The sequence below is a fragment of the Oncorhynchus mykiss genome, chromosome 22 (assembly GCF_057628025.1).
Source record: "Oncorhynchus mykiss isolate SJ-2025 chromosome 22, ASM5762802v1, whole genome shotgun sequence".
Lineage (NCBI taxonomy): Eukaryota > Metazoa > Chordata > Actinopteri > Salmoniformes > Salmonidae > Oncorhynchus > Oncorhynchus mykiss.
The window spans coordinates 24,199,649-24,216,252 of NC_143043.1; the positions used below are offsets into that span (position 1 = coordinate 24,199,649).

Consider the following 16,604-nt stretch of genomic DNA (forward strand, 5'->3'; position numbering starts at 1 on the left):
CACTGTGCAAGCGATAATATTGAAATGGAAGGAGTATCAGACCACTGCAAATCTACCAAGACCTGGCCGTCCCTCTAAACTTTCAGCTCATACAAGGAGAAGACTGATCAGAGATGCAGCCAAGAGGCCCATGATCACTCTGGATGAACTGCAGAGATCTACAGCTGAGGTGGGAGACTGTCCATAGGACAACAATCAGTCGTATATTGCACAAATCTGGCCTTTATGGAAGAGTGGCAAGAAGAAAGCCATTTCTTAAAGATATCCATAAAAAGTGTTGTTTAAAGTTTGCCACAAGCCACCTGGGAGACACACCAAACATGTGGAAGAAGGTGCTCTGGTCAGATGAAACCAAAATTGAACTTTTTGGCAACAATGCAAAACGTTATGTTTGGCGTAAAAGCAACACAGCTCATCACCCTGAACACACCATCCCCACTGTCAAACATGGTGGTGGCAGCATCATGGTTTGGGCCTGCTTTTCTTCAGCAGGGACAGGGAAGATGGTTAAAATTGATGGGAAGATGGATGGAGCCAAATACAGGACCATTCTGGAAGAAAACCTGATGGAGTCTGCAAAAGACCTGAGACTGGGACGGAGATTTGTCTTCCAACAAGACAATGATCCAAAACATAAAGCAAAATCTACAATGGAATGGTTCAAAAATAAACATATCCAGGTGTTAGAATGGCCAAGTCAAAGTCCAGACCTGAATCCAATTGAGAATCTGTGGAAAGAACTGAAAACTGCTGTTCACAAATGCTCTCCATCCAACCTCACTGAGCTTGAGCTGTTTTGCAAGGACGAATGGGAAAAATGTTCAGTCTCTCGATGTGCAAAACTGATAGAGACATACCCCAAGCGACTTACAGCTGTAATCGCAGCAAAAGGTGGCGCTACAAAGTATTAACTTAAAGGGGCTGAATAATTTTGCACGCCCAATTTTTCAGTTTTTGATTTGTTAAAAAAGTTTGAAATATCCAATAAATGTCGTTCCACTTCATGATTGTGTCCCACTTGTTGTTGATTCTTCACAAAAAAAATACAGTTTTATATCTTTATGTTTGAAGCCTGAAATGTGGCAATGTGGCAAAAGGTCGCAAAGTTCAAGAGGGCCGAATACTTTCGCAAGGCACTGTAGAGTACAGTATATACATATACATATGAGATGAGTAATGTAGGGTATGTAAACATTATATTAAGTGGCATTGTTTAAAGTGGCTAGTGATACATTTTTTACATCAATTTCCATTATTAAAGTGGCTGGATTGAGTCAGTATGTTGGCAGCAGCCACTCAATGTTAGTGGTGGCTGTTTAACAGTCTGATGGCCTTGAGATAGAAGCTGTTTTTCAGTCTCTCGGTCCCTGCTTTGATGCACCTGTACTGACCTCGCCTTCTGGATGATAGCGGGGTGAACAGGCAGTGGCTCGGGTGGTTGTTGCCCTTGATGATCTTTATGGCCTTCCTGTGACATCGGGTGGTGTAGGTGTCCTGGAGGGCAGGTAGTTTGCCCCAGGTGATGCGTTGTGCAGACCTCACTACACTCTGGAGAGCCTTACGGTTGTGGGCGGAGCAGTTGCCGTACCAGGCGGTGATACAGCCCGACAGGATGCTCTCGATTGTGCATCAGTAGAAGTTTGTGAGTGCTTTTGGTGACAAGCCAAATTTCTTCAGCATCCTGAGGTTGAAGAGGCGCTGCTGCGCCTTCTTCACAACACTGTCTGTGTGGGTGGACCAATTCAGTTTGTCAGTGATGTGTATGCCGAGGAACTTAAAACTTACTACCCTCTCCACTACTGTCCCGTCGATGTGGATAGGGGGGGTACTCTCTCTGCTGTTTCCTGAAGTCCACAATCATCTCCTTTTTTGTTTTGTTGACGTTGAGTGTGAGGTTATTTTCCTGACACCACACTCCGAGGGCCCTCACATCCTCCCTGTAAGCAGTCTCGTCGTTGTTGGTAATCAAACCTACCACTGTAGTGTCGTCCGCAAACTTGATGATTGAGTTGGAGCCGTGCATGGCCACGCAGACGTGGGTGAACAGGGAGTACAGCAGAGGGCTCAGAACGCACCCTTATGGGGCCCCAGTGTTGAGGATCAGCGGGGTGGAGATGTTGTTACCTACCCTCACCACCCTGGGGGCGGCCCGTCAAGAAGTCTAGTACCCAGTTGCACAGGGCGGGGTCGAGACCCAAGGTCTCGAGCTTGATGACGAGTTTTGATGGTACTATGGTGTTAAATGCTGAGCTGTAGTCGATGAACAGCATTCTCACATAGGTATTCCTCTTTTTCAGATGGGTTAGGGCAGTGTGCAGTGTGGTTGCGATTGCGTCGTCTGTGGACCTATTGGGGCGGTAAGCAAATTGGAGTGGGTCTAGGGTGTCAGGTAGGGTGGAGGTGATATGGTCCTTGACTAGTCTCTCAAAGCACTTGATGATGACGGAAGTGAGTGCTACGGGGCGGTAGTCGTTTAGCTCAGTTACCGTAGCTTTCTTGGGAACAGGAACAATGGTGGCCCTCTTGACGCATGTGGGAACAGCAGACTGGGATAAGGATTGAGGCAGTGGCACTGTATTGTCCTGAAGACAGAGCAAACAAATGTCTATGCGTTTTGACACGTCCCGGCGAAGAACTCTACCATGCCAAACAGAGTGCACGTTTGTTTGTCTGAAGGTGGCCAGAACTTTCCTGTCTGACGCTAGACCACGTCTTACAACACGAGGTGTGTACACACTTTGGTCTGGATACACAGTTGCTTTTTTTACTCTCATTGAGTCCAATCTTAATGGTAGTTTTAGAGTTTTGAACATGAGAATGTTACAGAACGCACCTTTAATATATTTCATGATAATATATATTTTTTGGTATAATTATAAACAATAATATGAAAATAGTAAAGTTATAATAAAGTCATGTTTATTCTTTAAAGTCAAATAAAGAAGGATTAACCTGTTAATAGAACAATAAATTGCAACATTTTGCAGCACTTTCAGTGTTACTCTGACTTGGGATATGCATGCTTAACAAAATTAATTGTGTAGGTATCCCACTGACATCGTTAAATGATTTACAAAAAAGTATTACCTCAACTCCAAATTGGTAATTTGTCCCTTTGTGTCTTGATGAGTACTTATATTAAGATGATCACAGTTAAGGTCTATGGCATTGAAGTTTTCAACCATGATCACCACACTAAATGAGATTCTCTGTACAATATCCTTGTTCAAATGTGCTACATCAAATCCAGAGCCCACAGATTCAAAACTGTTGTGTAATAGTCGTGCATTTCTGCAATTCATATGCTTTAAACCTTGCCGATAACAGCTTGCATGTCCTTTTACATTCTTCGTTCAATCAACCTGAATAATACAACATGTTGAGGTTTTGTAGTAAAGTTTGGAAGGTTACATGTGTAACCTGCGCAGTTCTTTCCAGAACTCAGCGATGCCCAATGACAAAGCTTTCTCTGCCAGGCCTCTGCACTCATAGGGCGTGAACCCCACCAGTGCTGTGCCCTTAGTGGCCACCCCCTGCCGTCCTGCCAGCTCTGCCACCCTGGCTGTGATAAGAGATTCTGGGGCGTGGCAGTATGGCTGCCCACCAATACTGAAGGTGGGCCACGGCTCGCCCCTCTCCCCAACCTGGCTAGGAGGGTTCCCCTTCATGCTCTCCACATTGCAGGCTATCTCCACGGCACCCTCGTGTGGCAGGGCCAGCACTTGCACCCCCGGTATTCCCCCAGGAGTAGAATCCCTAATCGACATGGCGATGCTGCGCCCTAGAGCCAGGTCCTGGGTGTCGATGGTGACGTTGCAGTTCATGACGTAGGGACTAGCTCCGACACCTGCATGGCAAAGGTGGGGTCACAGGTCAGAAGATCAGACAAAAAGACACAAGACGGTGCAGAGATACGGTTATTTTCAAATGTGCCCAATTAGTGGCTACTGGGTACGCTCTCTCTGTGCTATACTTCATGAGAGTGTAATGTGGGGGCACTGAGGGCCTGTCCTCAGAATGAAACATGCAAATCTAGCCTAACCCTATGTTTTAAAAATCACCTCTCAGTATTTGCGTAAACAGGACATCCACCAACCGCCAAGCCCTAAGCGAGTGCTAACCTGTGAGGCCATATCGTTTCTGTGGCAGGGGCCCCACGTCTGGTCGGCTGGCTCCTGTGTCTGGATTCTTCCTGAACCAGCCCATCTCCTTGCGTCTCTGCGCCAGGCCTCGGTGCTGGGGTGAGTCTGCCCAACCAAAGAAGAAAGCACTGGTGCCACTGACCCGTTCAGTCAGCCCAGCAGCCACCGCTGGACAGGGTGAGAGGATGGGTTAACACATACAGTTGAAGTCGGAAGTTTACATACATAGGTTGGAGTCATTAAAACTCATTTTTCAACCACTTCACAAATTTCTTGTTAACTATAGTTTTGGCAAGTCGGTTAGGACATCTACTTTGTGCATGACGACACAAGTCATTTTTCCAAAAAATTGTTTACAAACAGATTATTTTACTTGTAATTCACTATATCACAATTTCAGTTGATCAGAAGTTTACATACACTAGTTGACTGTGCCTTTAAACAGCTTGGGGAATTCTAGAAAATGGTGTCATAGCTTTAGAAGCTTCTGATAGGCTAATTGACAACATTTGACCCAATTGGAGGTGTACCTGTTATGCACGTGAGTGAGGACCCAAAAGCGGTTTAACAAAAACAGAGTCCTTTAATGTCAAAACACAGGGAAGACATAGATCCTCTTCAGATGTATATAATGGCAAAATAGACAACCCGCAGAGAGGGCGACAAATGAATCATAAAGTCCTTCTGATATTTACAGAAGAGTCCCCCTTCTTAGCAGCAGAGGAGAATAGCTGGGTTAGAGTCCCCTTCTTGGCAGCAGAGGAGAATAGCTGGGTTAGCGGCGACAGACTGCTGGTCTCTCTGGGTAGGCGCGGGTCGTAGAGGACAGAGGTACCTGATCACACGTAGCATCAGATGAACAGGCAGATTCCGACAGGACGGGACAAGGGTGAAGCAAACAAGACGATAGTTTGGTTCTGGCATGAGAAACTCAAACGAGAATCTGACAAAGACAGAAGCAGGAACAGAGAGAGAATAGAGACCTAATCAGAGGGAAAAAAGGAACAGGTGGGAAAAGGGTGAACGAGGTAGTTAGAGAAGATGAGGAACAGCTGGGGGAAGGAGAGGAAGAGAAGGTAACCTAATACGACCAGCAGAGGGAGACGGAGTGAAGAGAAAGAACAGGAACAAGACATAATATGACAATACATGACAGTACCTGTGGATGTATTTCAAGGCCTACCTACAAACTCAGGGCCTCTTTGCTTGACATCATGGCAAAGTCAAAAGAAATCAGCCAAGACCTCAGAAAAAAAATTGTGGACCTCCACAAGTCTGGTTCATCCTTGGGAGCAATTTCCAAATGCCTGAAGGTACCACGTTCATCTGTACAAACAATAGTACGCAAGTATAAACACCATGGGACCACGCAGCCATCATACCGCTCAGGAAGGAGACGTGTTCAGTCTCCTAGAGAATAACGTACTTTGGTGCGAAAAGTGCAAATCAATCCCACAACAACAGCAAAGGACCTTGTGAAGATGCTGGAGGAAACAGGTACAAAAGTATCTATATCCACAGTGAAACGAGTCCTATATCGGTTTGCAACTGCACATGGGGACAAAGATCGTACTTTTTGGAGAAATGTCCTCTGGCTGATGCAACAAAAATAGAACTGTTTGGCCAAAATGACCATCGTTATGTTCGGAGGAAAAAGGGGATGCTTGCAAGCTGAAGAACACCATCTCAACCTTGAAGCACAGGGGTGGCAGCATCATGTTGTGTGGGTGCTTTGCTGCAGGAGGGACTGGGGCATTTCACAAAATAGATGGTATCATGAGGGAGGAAAATTATGTGTATATATTGAAGCAACATCTCAAGACATCAGTCAGGAAGTTAAAGCTTGGTCGCAAATGGGTCTTCCAAATGGACAATGACCCCAAGCATATTTCCAAAGTTGTGACAAAATGGCTTAAGGACAACAAAGTCAAGGTATTGGAGTGGCCATCACAAAGCCCTGACCTCAATCCTATAGAAAATTTGTGGGCAGAACTGAAACAGCGTGTGCGAGCAAGGAGGCCTACAAACCTGACTCAGTTACACCAGCTCTGTGACAAGGAATGGGACAAAATTCTCCCAACTTATTGTGGGAAGCTTGTGGAAGGCTACCCGAAATGTTTGACCCAAGTTAAAGAATTGAAAGGCAATGCTACAAAATACTAATTGAGTTTACGTAAAACTTCTGACCCACTGGGAATGGGATGAAAGAAATAAAAGCTGAAAAGAATAATTCTCTCTACTATTATTCTGACATTTCACATTCTTAAAATAAAGTGGTGATCCTAACTGACCTAAGACAGGGAATTTTTACTAGGATTAAATGTCAGGAATTGTGAAAAACTTAGTTTAAATGTATTTGGCTAAGGCGTGTATAAAGTTCCGACTTATACTGTACCAATTGGATACCATGAAAATGGGATAAAAAAATGGATAAAAAAACAAACTAAAAAACAATTAAAAATAAATTAACTTGAAAATCTATGGCAAGACCTGAAAATGGTAGCAAGAATTTTGAAAAGAATAATGGGCAAATGTTACACAATCCAGATGTGGAAAACTCATAAGCCTTGTTCACATTGGCAGTTTGAAGTGAAATGTGTGCATATCCGATTTGAATCGGTTCCTTTTCCTGAAAGCTGAACAGCCAAAAATGCAAATTAATCGGATATTTCGAGACACATTTCAAACCACTGTCGTAAGTGGTTTGAGGTCAGACACAAATCTGATTCCTGGCAATGTGATTTGTGTTTGAATGGTCAAATCTGAGTTATTTGGCATATCTTGTTGCTTGCTAGCTACTCTGTTGAAAGTTTGACAAGAACATGTGGTAGCCAATTAGATTGTTAACTGTTTACAAACAAATTAGTGAATCGGGTATTGTGTGTAAATGGGTGAGAAAAAAAGAGTAATCCATTTTGAATTCAGGCTGTAACAACAAAATGTGGAATAGGTCAAGGGGTATGAATACTTTCTGAAGACACTGTACATACACCACTGCATGAGTCGCCTCACAATTCACACGTATACAGCATACAACATGATGAACTGAGAAGAGAGAAAAAGGGGGTCAAAGCTTTAAAGTGTAGACACATACATGCAGGCCACACACACACACACCTCTAGCTTCCTTGGCACAGTCCCCCAGTCCCACCTCCTCTCCCAGAGGGTAGAGGGGCACCAGGTCCACAGCGCCCATCGTTGGGTGGCCGCCTGCATAGGCACTCATGTCAATCATTCGACAGGCCTGCTCACACGCAGACAGCACTGCCTCCTCTGCAACAGAAACACATTGACAACGCCTTCTATTATTGGAATGACACAAGTGAAATCACGGTTCAGTTATTGGTTAAATTAGGGTGCTTAATTCCTGGTCTGCTTGAAAAATGTTTAGGCAGCAGTGTTCAGGGGTTACTATACCACTGCCCCTCATAAGAGTAAAAGATTGTCGGAGGATAATGAAGACCTTTGCTAAGTACTTGTCATATTTATTGTAACATTGTCATCCTGAACAAAGCCTGTAGGAAATGTCCCTTAGTGTAGTTGTTGTTTTTCCCCAATAAAAAGGACAGATACTCACTAATGCAGTCAATACTGGCCACGATGGTGATGACAGACCGGTTGTAGTCGTGATCATTAAAGATGTTGAGCACTGTTGTCCCTTCTCGCCGTCCGCCTGAAAAGATGCATACAATCGGAAAGATGCATAAATCCACGAAGAAACCATCATATTTTGTTAAATCATAACTATTTTTCACTCCTATCACTATGTTACTACTGTATATGCAGTGAACAATTAAACATTTTTACACAGGTAACTCACCATTACTGTCAAATACAGCTGCCCTGGCCACTGTTTCCACCAATTCCTTCCTGCGGGCTTCTGAGACATTGAGCAGGCAGGCGACCAGACGCTGGCCTATGGCACTATGAGCCATCCCCCTGAAGGACCCATGTCACTGAACTTTAGGTAGGCTGATTTTGCAGTGGTCTATTTCACCAGATACAAATTGTAGCTAAACACCAGTTATTTGACAACTGTACTGTATTTCCTTGGGTCTCTCTACTATATTCTGATGCTTGAAAAGTTCTCATTTTGGGATTATCTGTTTTACTCCATTTAAATACAAACTTCATGGAGAATGGAAACATTTTCATCCCAAAAATGTCAATATGTCTACAACATTATGTGGCAAACTGCAGCTTGGTTGATCGAAAAGAATGTGATATCTCGCCATCATAACATAAACAACATATCAAACATAAACATGGAGTACATTTTTTTATAGAAAAATTACAAATGCATCTGTGTCAAAGGAATATCCCACTTGTAATTTTGAATGTTGTCATCAACTAAAATTATACAAATCCAAACATGGCCAATACAGTTACACAAGACGAGAAAGCAAGCGCAGTTCATAAATGCATTCATTAACATATAAAACATGACATGCTAAACATCTCTCATGCGGGCCTGATATGAAGCCATAATGTAATACTTGCGTTCTAATAACCACGAAAAATGCCAACACAGTCAATCAAGTGTCTACTGTAAAGCGAAAAATGTATACACGTTGCATAATCTGTGATTCAGAAACTGCCTCTCCAATAGAAATCGGTCGTCACTAGGTTATTAGAACGCAAGTATTACATTATGGCTATTTATCAGGCCCGCACGAGAGATGTGGAAACCATAGAAAAACCTGATCACACTTGTAAACACTGTAATGGTAACGTCGGCTAAACTAAAAGCATGCGTAGAAACACATCATCTGGGCTAACTGTCGCGCCATATTGCGCTGGTGCAGGCTGTCAAATCAAAGGCACAACTTCGATACAAAAGTTATTTTTTATATAAATGAAAACGTGGCAGTTTGTTACTTTCACGAGGTTAGCGAAATAAGATGTTAAAGTACTTAAAACATTGGCTCGAATCTAAATTTTGTGAAAATTAACAACTAAGGAATAATTAGTCACTTCTGTAATTGACTTCTCAACCCCCGGCCTGGTCTGCTTCTCAAGCGTTCCCGGAAGCCTCTCGCGATGTTGCACCTCTGGGTTTAGTAACTCAGTAGTAAATTCAAACTTCAACCATTGAGTTTATAAATCGAGAGACAACATCGCGAGACTTCCGGGAAGGCATGCAAAACAGGCCAGGGTCATTTAGAGAAGTGACAAATTCTTCCTTAGTTGTCAATTTTCTCAAAATCTAAAAGCACAACCTTGAGTCGGGCCGCCAACCTCATAAAAGTGACCAACTGACACGTTTTCATCCAAAACAACTTTTTGAAGGTCTGCCTTTGATTTCACGGTCTGCACATGCGCAGTTTGGCGCGAGACGACCGTTAGAACCGATTACGTTTTTCAGCGCATGAGTTTAGCAAGCAAAAGACACCATGACTTCGCCTACAACAAGCGTGATCGGGGTTTTCTATTGGAGAAGCAGTTTCTGCCCATCTTTATATTGTACGGTCTTTTGCTGTGATCATGCGCAATTCGTATTTTGCTTACAGGAACCGGATGAGGGCTGGTTCCCGTGCTGACGTCCTTGGCAAACAGCGACACGTGGAGGACCAAAATGCAAAGACAACAACAGTACTCGCTTTAGCGTCACCCAGGTTGACAAAATTATCAACGTCTAGGATAAACAACGATGTTGAGGAGGAACTACAACGACATAAGGTAGAAAGTTGTTTATGACTATGTTGTCGATGTTGCATCGTTTTGCACGTTCATTGTTGTATGTCTGCCTCGGATGCTGTACATTAACTGGCCATGCATTTGCGTCTAAACTACATTAATCCGGTTTTAGCCCCCATGATAACCGCTCGTGGAGTTGCAACGGGCTTTCATTGTGCAGCCAAAGCAATGAGCGCTGCAGTAGGTTCATCGCCATTCGAGCCTCCAGAGCATTGTCTGCCTGGAGTCCAGGAAACACGCCCTGGGAGCCCGCCGCGACTGCGGAGACTGGTCGACATTCCGGGATGCCAACCGGACCGAGTCAACGACTTGCTTCTACTCAGTAACGTTACTTCGGATTCACAGGGACAGTGCGGTTCAGACGCCGAAGATCGCAGTGCACATGTTGTGTTTTTCCCTGGAGACATACAGGTGAGAGGTGTGGGTTTTGTCAGGCAGGTACATTTTAATATCACTTATTTCGCCATCAAATGAACATCTCAGCCATTTGTCATGACATTATGCAGGTTGGTAACATTATACACGTATGCCAATTGATGCCAAGCATGAAGGTGAAAGGCCGTTGCATAGCCAGCAACGGCCTTTAGCCGTTTCTGTTAGCCAAATTGGTTAGAGCTATGGTTGTTTACATTTCAAGTGGAGTGTCGAATTCACATACTCCTGCCCACAAATAATAACATCCATTCCAAGAGTTCCAACAGGCTAGCCTACTAAAATGTTATGATTCCAAGGGTGTCTTAGTATTTCCGAGGGAATGTTAGTATTCTCGGGTTGTTGCGAGTGGGATGCTCACCAATTGTTAATGAATGTGTTCATTGTATGCAACCCCACACCATGATCACATTAGGGACCACTCTTTCACCTGATGTGTTAAACTCAATTGGGAGGAGGATAGTTTAAAAACTAGTTTAGTAAGTTTGGTCTTTCACCCAAGGACCAAAGACATGAGGTTAGACTTGAGACTTGACGGAAGGGGTAGCCTTTTTTTCTCAGAATTAGTTCATGGTCATTGTTAGGCGAACTGCAGGGGGTCTTATCTCCCAATTGATGCTGTTGTTATTTCGTTGCCATGATGCACAAAAACATGAACCCTTCTTAAGCTGCTTTGTCATCCCATCTTTCTTTCTCCCTCTTCGACCCCTTCCCTTCTGTCCATCTCCCCCACCCTCACCCCCATCTGTCTATTTTCACTGACCCCCTCTCCTTTTCCCCACTTCTCTCTGCCTCCACCCAACTCACTCCTCCCGTCTATCTCGTACACCACTGTTCCTCTGTCCATCTCTCATCCCTAGAATTTCCAGCAGGAGATGTCGCTCCAGCCAGAGGGGGCGCAGTGGCTATCCTGGAGCCTGGAGAACGTTGCCCTCACCCTGGGTCGCCGCTTCCCTGACCGCCACGTGTGGGTGATTCGAGCCTCCCGCATGTACCTGCACAAGTTCAGCTGCTATCACAACTTTGTGGAGAGCAACCTGTTTGGAGCGCCCGAGCACTCACCTGACTACGGAGCATTTCGCCACCTGAGGTATCCCATCTCATAATGTTTTATTCTAGCACTGTGTTTGTCACTAACACTCACTACCTACCTAGAGTGCATTTGTTAAATGTTCAGACCCCTTGACTTTTTCCACATTTTGTTACATTGCAGCCTTATTCTAAAATTGATTTATTTTTCCTCAATCTACACACTGTACCCCATAATGACAAAGCGGAAACAGGTTTAGACATTTTTGCGAACTTGTATGATTTTTTAAAATACCTTATTTACCTAAGTATTCAGACCCTTTACTATGAGACTCAAAATTGGCCCCAGGTGCATCCTGTTTCTATTGATCATCCTTGAGATGTTTCATCAACTTGATTGGAGTCCACCTGTGCTAAATTCAATTGATTGGACATGATTTGGAGAGGCACACACCTGTCTATAAGGACCCCAAGTTGACATCAAAGCAAAAACCAAGCCATGACGTCAAAAGGAATTGTCCGTAGGGCTCCGAGACTGGATTGTGTCGAGGCACATGTCTGGGGAAAGATAGCAAAAAATTACTGCAGCATTGAAGGTTCCCAATAACACAGTGGCCTCCATTCTTAAATGGAAGAAATGTTGAACCACCAAGACTCTTCCTAGAGCTGGCCACCCGACCAAACTGAGCAATCGGGGGAGAAGGGCCTTGATCAGGAAGGTGACCAAGAACCCGATGATCCACTGTGAGGATGGGAGAACCTTCCAGAAGGACAACCATCTCTGCAGCACTCCACCAGACGGAAGCCACTCCTCAGTAAAAAGGCACTCCTCAGTAAAAAGGCACGTGACAGCCCGCTTGGAGTTTGCCAAAAGGCACATAAAGACTCTAAGACCATGAGAAACAAGATTCTCTGGTCTGATGAAACCTAGATTCAACTCTTTGGCCTGAATGCCAAGCGTCACATCTGGAGGAAACCTGGCACAATCCCTACGGTGATTGGTGGCAGCAGCATACTGTGGGGATGTTTTTGGGGGATGTTTTTCAGCAACAGGGACTGGGAGACTAGTCAGGATCGAGGGAAAGATGAATGGAATAAAGTACAGAGATCCTTGATGAAAACCTGCTCCAGAGCACTTAGGACCTCAAACTGGAGCGAAGGTTCACCTTCTAACAGGACAACAACCCTAAGCACACAGCCAAGGCAACGCAGGAGTGGCTTCGGCACAAGTCGAATGTCCTTGAGTGGTCCAGCCAGAACCTGGACGAGAACCTGATCGAACATCTCTGGAGAGACCTGAAAATAGCTGTGCAGTGACGCTCCCCAACCAACCAGACAGTGCTTGAGGATCTACAGAGAAGAATGGGAGAAACTCTCCAAATACAGGTGTGCCATGCTTCTAGCATAATTACCCAAGAAGACTTGAGGCTGTAATTGCTGCCAAAGGTGCTTCAACAAAGTACTGAGTCTGAATACTTATGTAAATGTGTTTTTTTTTTAAATAAATTAACAAACATTTCTAAACCTGTTTTTACTTTGCCATTATGGGGTATTGTGTGTAGATTGAGGATTGTTTAAAAAAAATCTAAAATGGATTTTAAGTCTAATGTTAAAAAAAAGTGGGAAAAAGTCAAGGGATCTGAATGCACTTATTTTTGATGCAGTTGTATCAACTTACTGTAAATTGCTTTAGATAATCTGCCAAATGACTCAATTATAACTGATTTGTAGGGCACTGCTGAGCAACGGCATGGAGCGCGCTGGCTTGCCCAACCCCCTCCCGCTTCAAAGGGGTGGCGACACAGTCGCCCCGGGTTTCTCCTTGGCCGTGGTGGGCTTCAGCAAAGGCTGTGTGGTGCTCAACCAGATGGTGTACGAGCTGGCGAGGGCACGGGCTGACCCGGAGCTGGGGCCATTTGTGGAGCGCCTTTCAGACATGTACTGGCTGGACGGTGGCCACCCGGGAGGCAGCGAGACCTGGGTGACTGACAAGCGGCTGCTGGGGGAACTGGCGGCCAGCGGGGTTGCGGTCCACGCCCACGTGACACCGTACGAGGTGCGTGACCCCATGCGAGCCTGGGTGGGCCGAGAGCATGGGTGCTTTGTCAAGAAACTTGAGGATCTAGGGGCCCGACTCAGCCAGAAGATGCACTTTGAGGATGAGCCCGCATCCATCGAGAACCACTTCCGGATCATCCAGGATTTCTGAGGCGTTTGTTCATTCCTGATTGTCTATTGGCATGCAAAGTAAAAAAAATAAAAATACTGTCAAAGCTTGATTCAATTTGCAAATTTCTGGTTTAATGCAAGGGGCCAAAGCTAGTTGGGTCTCATTCATCCCTCTTGGTTCTTCCTTTCATGCAGAAGTCAATCTATCACTATCCCTATCTCCCTAGACCTCATATTTCATGATCTAAGGGCTCAAATATAATTTACTTTAAAATCCAAGCATGCAGATCCCAATTGGAACGCATTGCCCTTATCTAGACACCCCTCAGTCATTTCTCCTAGGAATGTATTTCCTTACTTCTACTAGATTGGCCTTTACCATAGACAAAGTTTGCATATTGTACCGAATAAGGGCTATTTGCATGTGATCATTTGACAGAATGCACCTTTTAAAGAGTATGTAGCACAAAATCAAACCTTTAATGAAAAAAATTGGGGAAATGGCACCGCACAACCTCCAGTAAAGTCACTTTCTAACTAGGGATTTCATGTTTAATTTAGGTAGTACAGTAATTCTGCTCATAGATTATGCATGTATGAACTACACTTTAACATCCAGCCCATAGCGAAAGGTTTAAAAAATGCTGTACTTACTAGTCGCCAAAATTCCGGAGCATGTCTTAAGATCAAGGGCCAGACCTGTCAATTGTCAGATTATCTAACCTTGATTGTAATCTTTGCCTTTTTGTGAAATACAACACATTGATTGTAATCTAAAAAGTAGCTTTGATCCAATGTCCAATGTGGTTGAGTAAAGTTTATTTTCTTGCATAATTTCGGGGGCAACAGTTGACTATTCCTCAAGTGCAGCAGCTCCTTCCATTGAACTTTGTCTTGATGTCAAGTGACATACTGTGGTGACTTGGAGTGGGCCTCTGTTTCACCAAGGAACACTTGGTGGTGTTTGTGTGGAACAACTACATTTCCTGATGTTGCTTGGGTCAGAATGTCCCGTCTTGTAAATTGATTTATGTTCAGTGATGGACTTTGAGTTGGAGGTTAGCTTAAATTAATCTTGCAGGCTGATGTTCAGCATTCATACTGTATTCTAATAGACTAGAGTGATATCTCTTGGTAAGCTTATAGAGCTGCTTTTGCATTACCTACCATGCTGGATTTCTGGTGATTGTTTCAATGGCTACTGAAATGCAATGAATGTACTTTTCTACTTCATAGCCATTCCATTTTTCAAATGCTGTTTTTGTTCAAGACATGCTATTCCATAGCTGCTGTTGTATGATTTGCCCATTTAGAAATAAATGAACAACTCTTAAAAGATACAATACTGTTGGAATGTGTGTGTGTGTGTGTGTATAGTGGTTATTTCAGTCATAAACACTTTTTATATTTGTAAATGGTTGATTATACCTAGCTGCATGCATGCAATCATGATGCAAAATGCATTTTAAGGTACACTACATGACCAAAAGTATGTTGACACCTGCTAGTCGAACATCTCATTCCAAAATCATGGGCATTAATATGGAGTTGGTCCCCCTTTGCTGCCATAGCAGCCTCCACTCTTCTGGGAAGGCTTTCCACTAGATGTTGGAACAGTGCTGCCGGGACTTGCTTCCATTCAGCCATGAGCATTAGTGAGGGCGGGCACTGATGTTGGGCTCGCAGTCGGCATTCCAATTCAGGCCAGTCAAGTTCTTCCACACCGATCTCGACAAACCACTTCTGCATGGACATCTTTGTGCATGGGGGGGGGGGGGAATTGTCATGCTGAAACAGTAAAGGGCCTTCCTCAAACTGTTGCCACAAAATTGTCTAGAATGTCATTGCATTAAGATTTCCCTTCACTGGAACTAAGGGGCCTAGTCTGAACCATGAAAAACAACCCCAGACCATTATTCCTCCTCCACCAAACATTACAGCTGGCTCTATGCATTGCGGCAGATAGCGTTCTCCTGGCATCCGCGAAACCCAGATTTGTCCATTGTATTGCCAGATGGTTAAGCGTGATTCATCCCGCCAAAGAATGCGTTTCCACTGCTCCAGAGTCAAATCAAGAGCATTGAGCTTTACACCACTCCAGCCGAAGCTTGGCATTGCACATGGTGATTTTAGGCTTGTGTTCGGCTGCTCGGCCATGGAAACACATTTCCGGAGGCTACCTACAAACAGTTATTGTGCTGACGTTGCTTCTAGTGGCAGTTGGATCTCAAGAGTGAGTGTTGCATACTAGGACATACTTTTACACACTTCAGCACTCGGCGGTCCCGTTCTGTGAGCATGTGTGGCCTACCACTTCGTGGCTGAGCCGCTGTTGCTTCTAGATGTTTCCACTTCACAATACCAGCACTTCGTTGACCAGGGCAGCTCTAGCAGGGCAGACATTTGACAAACTAACTTGTTAAAAAGGTGGCATCCTATGTCACGTTGAACGTCATTGAGCTCTTCAGTAAGGCCATTATACTGCCAATGTTTGTCGATGTTACACACCTGTCAGCAACGTGTGGCTGAAATAACCGAATCCACTAATTTGAAGGTGTCCACATAACTTATCAATTACAACATCGATTATAAAGTAACATACGGTCATTAAACACCTGTACTAGCTAAGTCCTTACAACTTGTGCATCCACAATGGATAAGTGAAAATGGATAAGTTTTAAGTGGAGCTTAGAGGGGAAGTTCAGGATTTTACAACTTGATGTTAGATGGTTCCTCATCCTGAAAGTCAATGGGAGTGATAGGGGAATGTGTGTCAATGTCATTGCCAAATCAACTGCAATCAACTCCTTATTTGTTTTGATATTACTTTAAGATGATTTAGCTTTTTTTCTATATAAAAAAAAAAACATGTGACACATGGCCATCAGCACTAGGAGGCAATGTTTCCTCATCAGTAGATGGCAGAACAATGGAGATAATTGCTTACTTGCTTTTGGCAGCACAATGCCCCAGATGATGGCATGCCTTAGTTCTGTTGTTCATGGCCGCCGGTAGTTTCTCTGTTTAAAGACCATTCTTTGCAGATGTTGTCCACAAATGTTTCTTGTGGTCTTCGCACCTGAGAGGGAACCCATTGAGATAAGACAAAATGTAGGAAAAAAAGTAGACAGACTC

The 16,604-nt window shown here is 44.1% G+C and overlaps 2 protein-coding genes across 6 annotated transcripts; one reads left to right on the top strand and one right to left on the bottom strand.

Annotated features, from left to right (window-relative positions):
• Nucleotides 1-2,897: 2,897 nt before the first annotated feature.
• ftcdnl1 (formiminotransferase cyclodeaminase N-terminal like 1) lies at nucleotides 2,898-16,548 on the bottom strand. Of its 4 annotated transcripts, none has more exons than XM_036958958.2 (6): nucleotides 16,417-16,543; nucleotides 7,963-8,081; nucleotides 7,720-7,815; nucleotides 7,260-7,415; nucleotides 4,122-4,310; nucleotides 2,898-3,847 (listed from the first exon to the last, which is right to left on the bottom strand). In XM_036958958.2, exons 1-6 carry the CDS (start codon nucleotides 16,470-16,472, stop codon nucleotides 3,408-3,410), a joined length of 1,056 nt encoding a protein of 351 aa, XP_036814853.1. In that variant the 5' UTR covers nucleotides 16,473-16,543; the 3' UTR covers nucleotides 2,898-3,407. The 4 variants fall into 4 exon arrangements, with proteins under 4 accessions (XP_036814853.1, XP_021434949.2, XP_090071869.1 ...); XM_021579274.3 differs by lacking the exon at nucleotides 16,417-16,543 and adding an exon at nucleotides 9,117-9,253; XM_090215743.1 differs by lacking the exons at nucleotides 2,898-3,847; nucleotides 4,122-4,310 and adding an exon at nucleotides 4,706-4,977 and having other exon boundaries at nucleotides 16,417-16,548.
• On the top strand, nucleotides 9,249-14,809 carry c22h2orf69 (chromosome 22 C2orf69 homolog). 2 transcript variants are annotated; one of them, XM_021579273.3, is made up of 4 exons: nucleotides 9,266-9,821; nucleotides 9,952-10,250; nucleotides 11,132-11,361; nucleotides 13,032-14,809. In XM_021579273.3, the coding sequence occupies exons 2-4, from the start codon at nucleotides 9,957-9,959 to the stop codon at nucleotides 13,507-13,509; spliced, it is 1,002 nt and encodes a 333-aa protein (XP_021434948.2). In that variant the 5' UTR covers nucleotides 9,266-9,821; nucleotides 9,952-9,956; the 3' UTR covers nucleotides 13,510-14,809. The 2 variants fall into 2 exon arrangements, with proteins under 2 accessions (XP_021434947.2, XP_021434948.2); XM_021579272.3 differs by having other exon boundaries at nucleotides 9,249-10,250.
• Nucleotides 16,549-16,604: the final 56 nt, after the last annotated feature.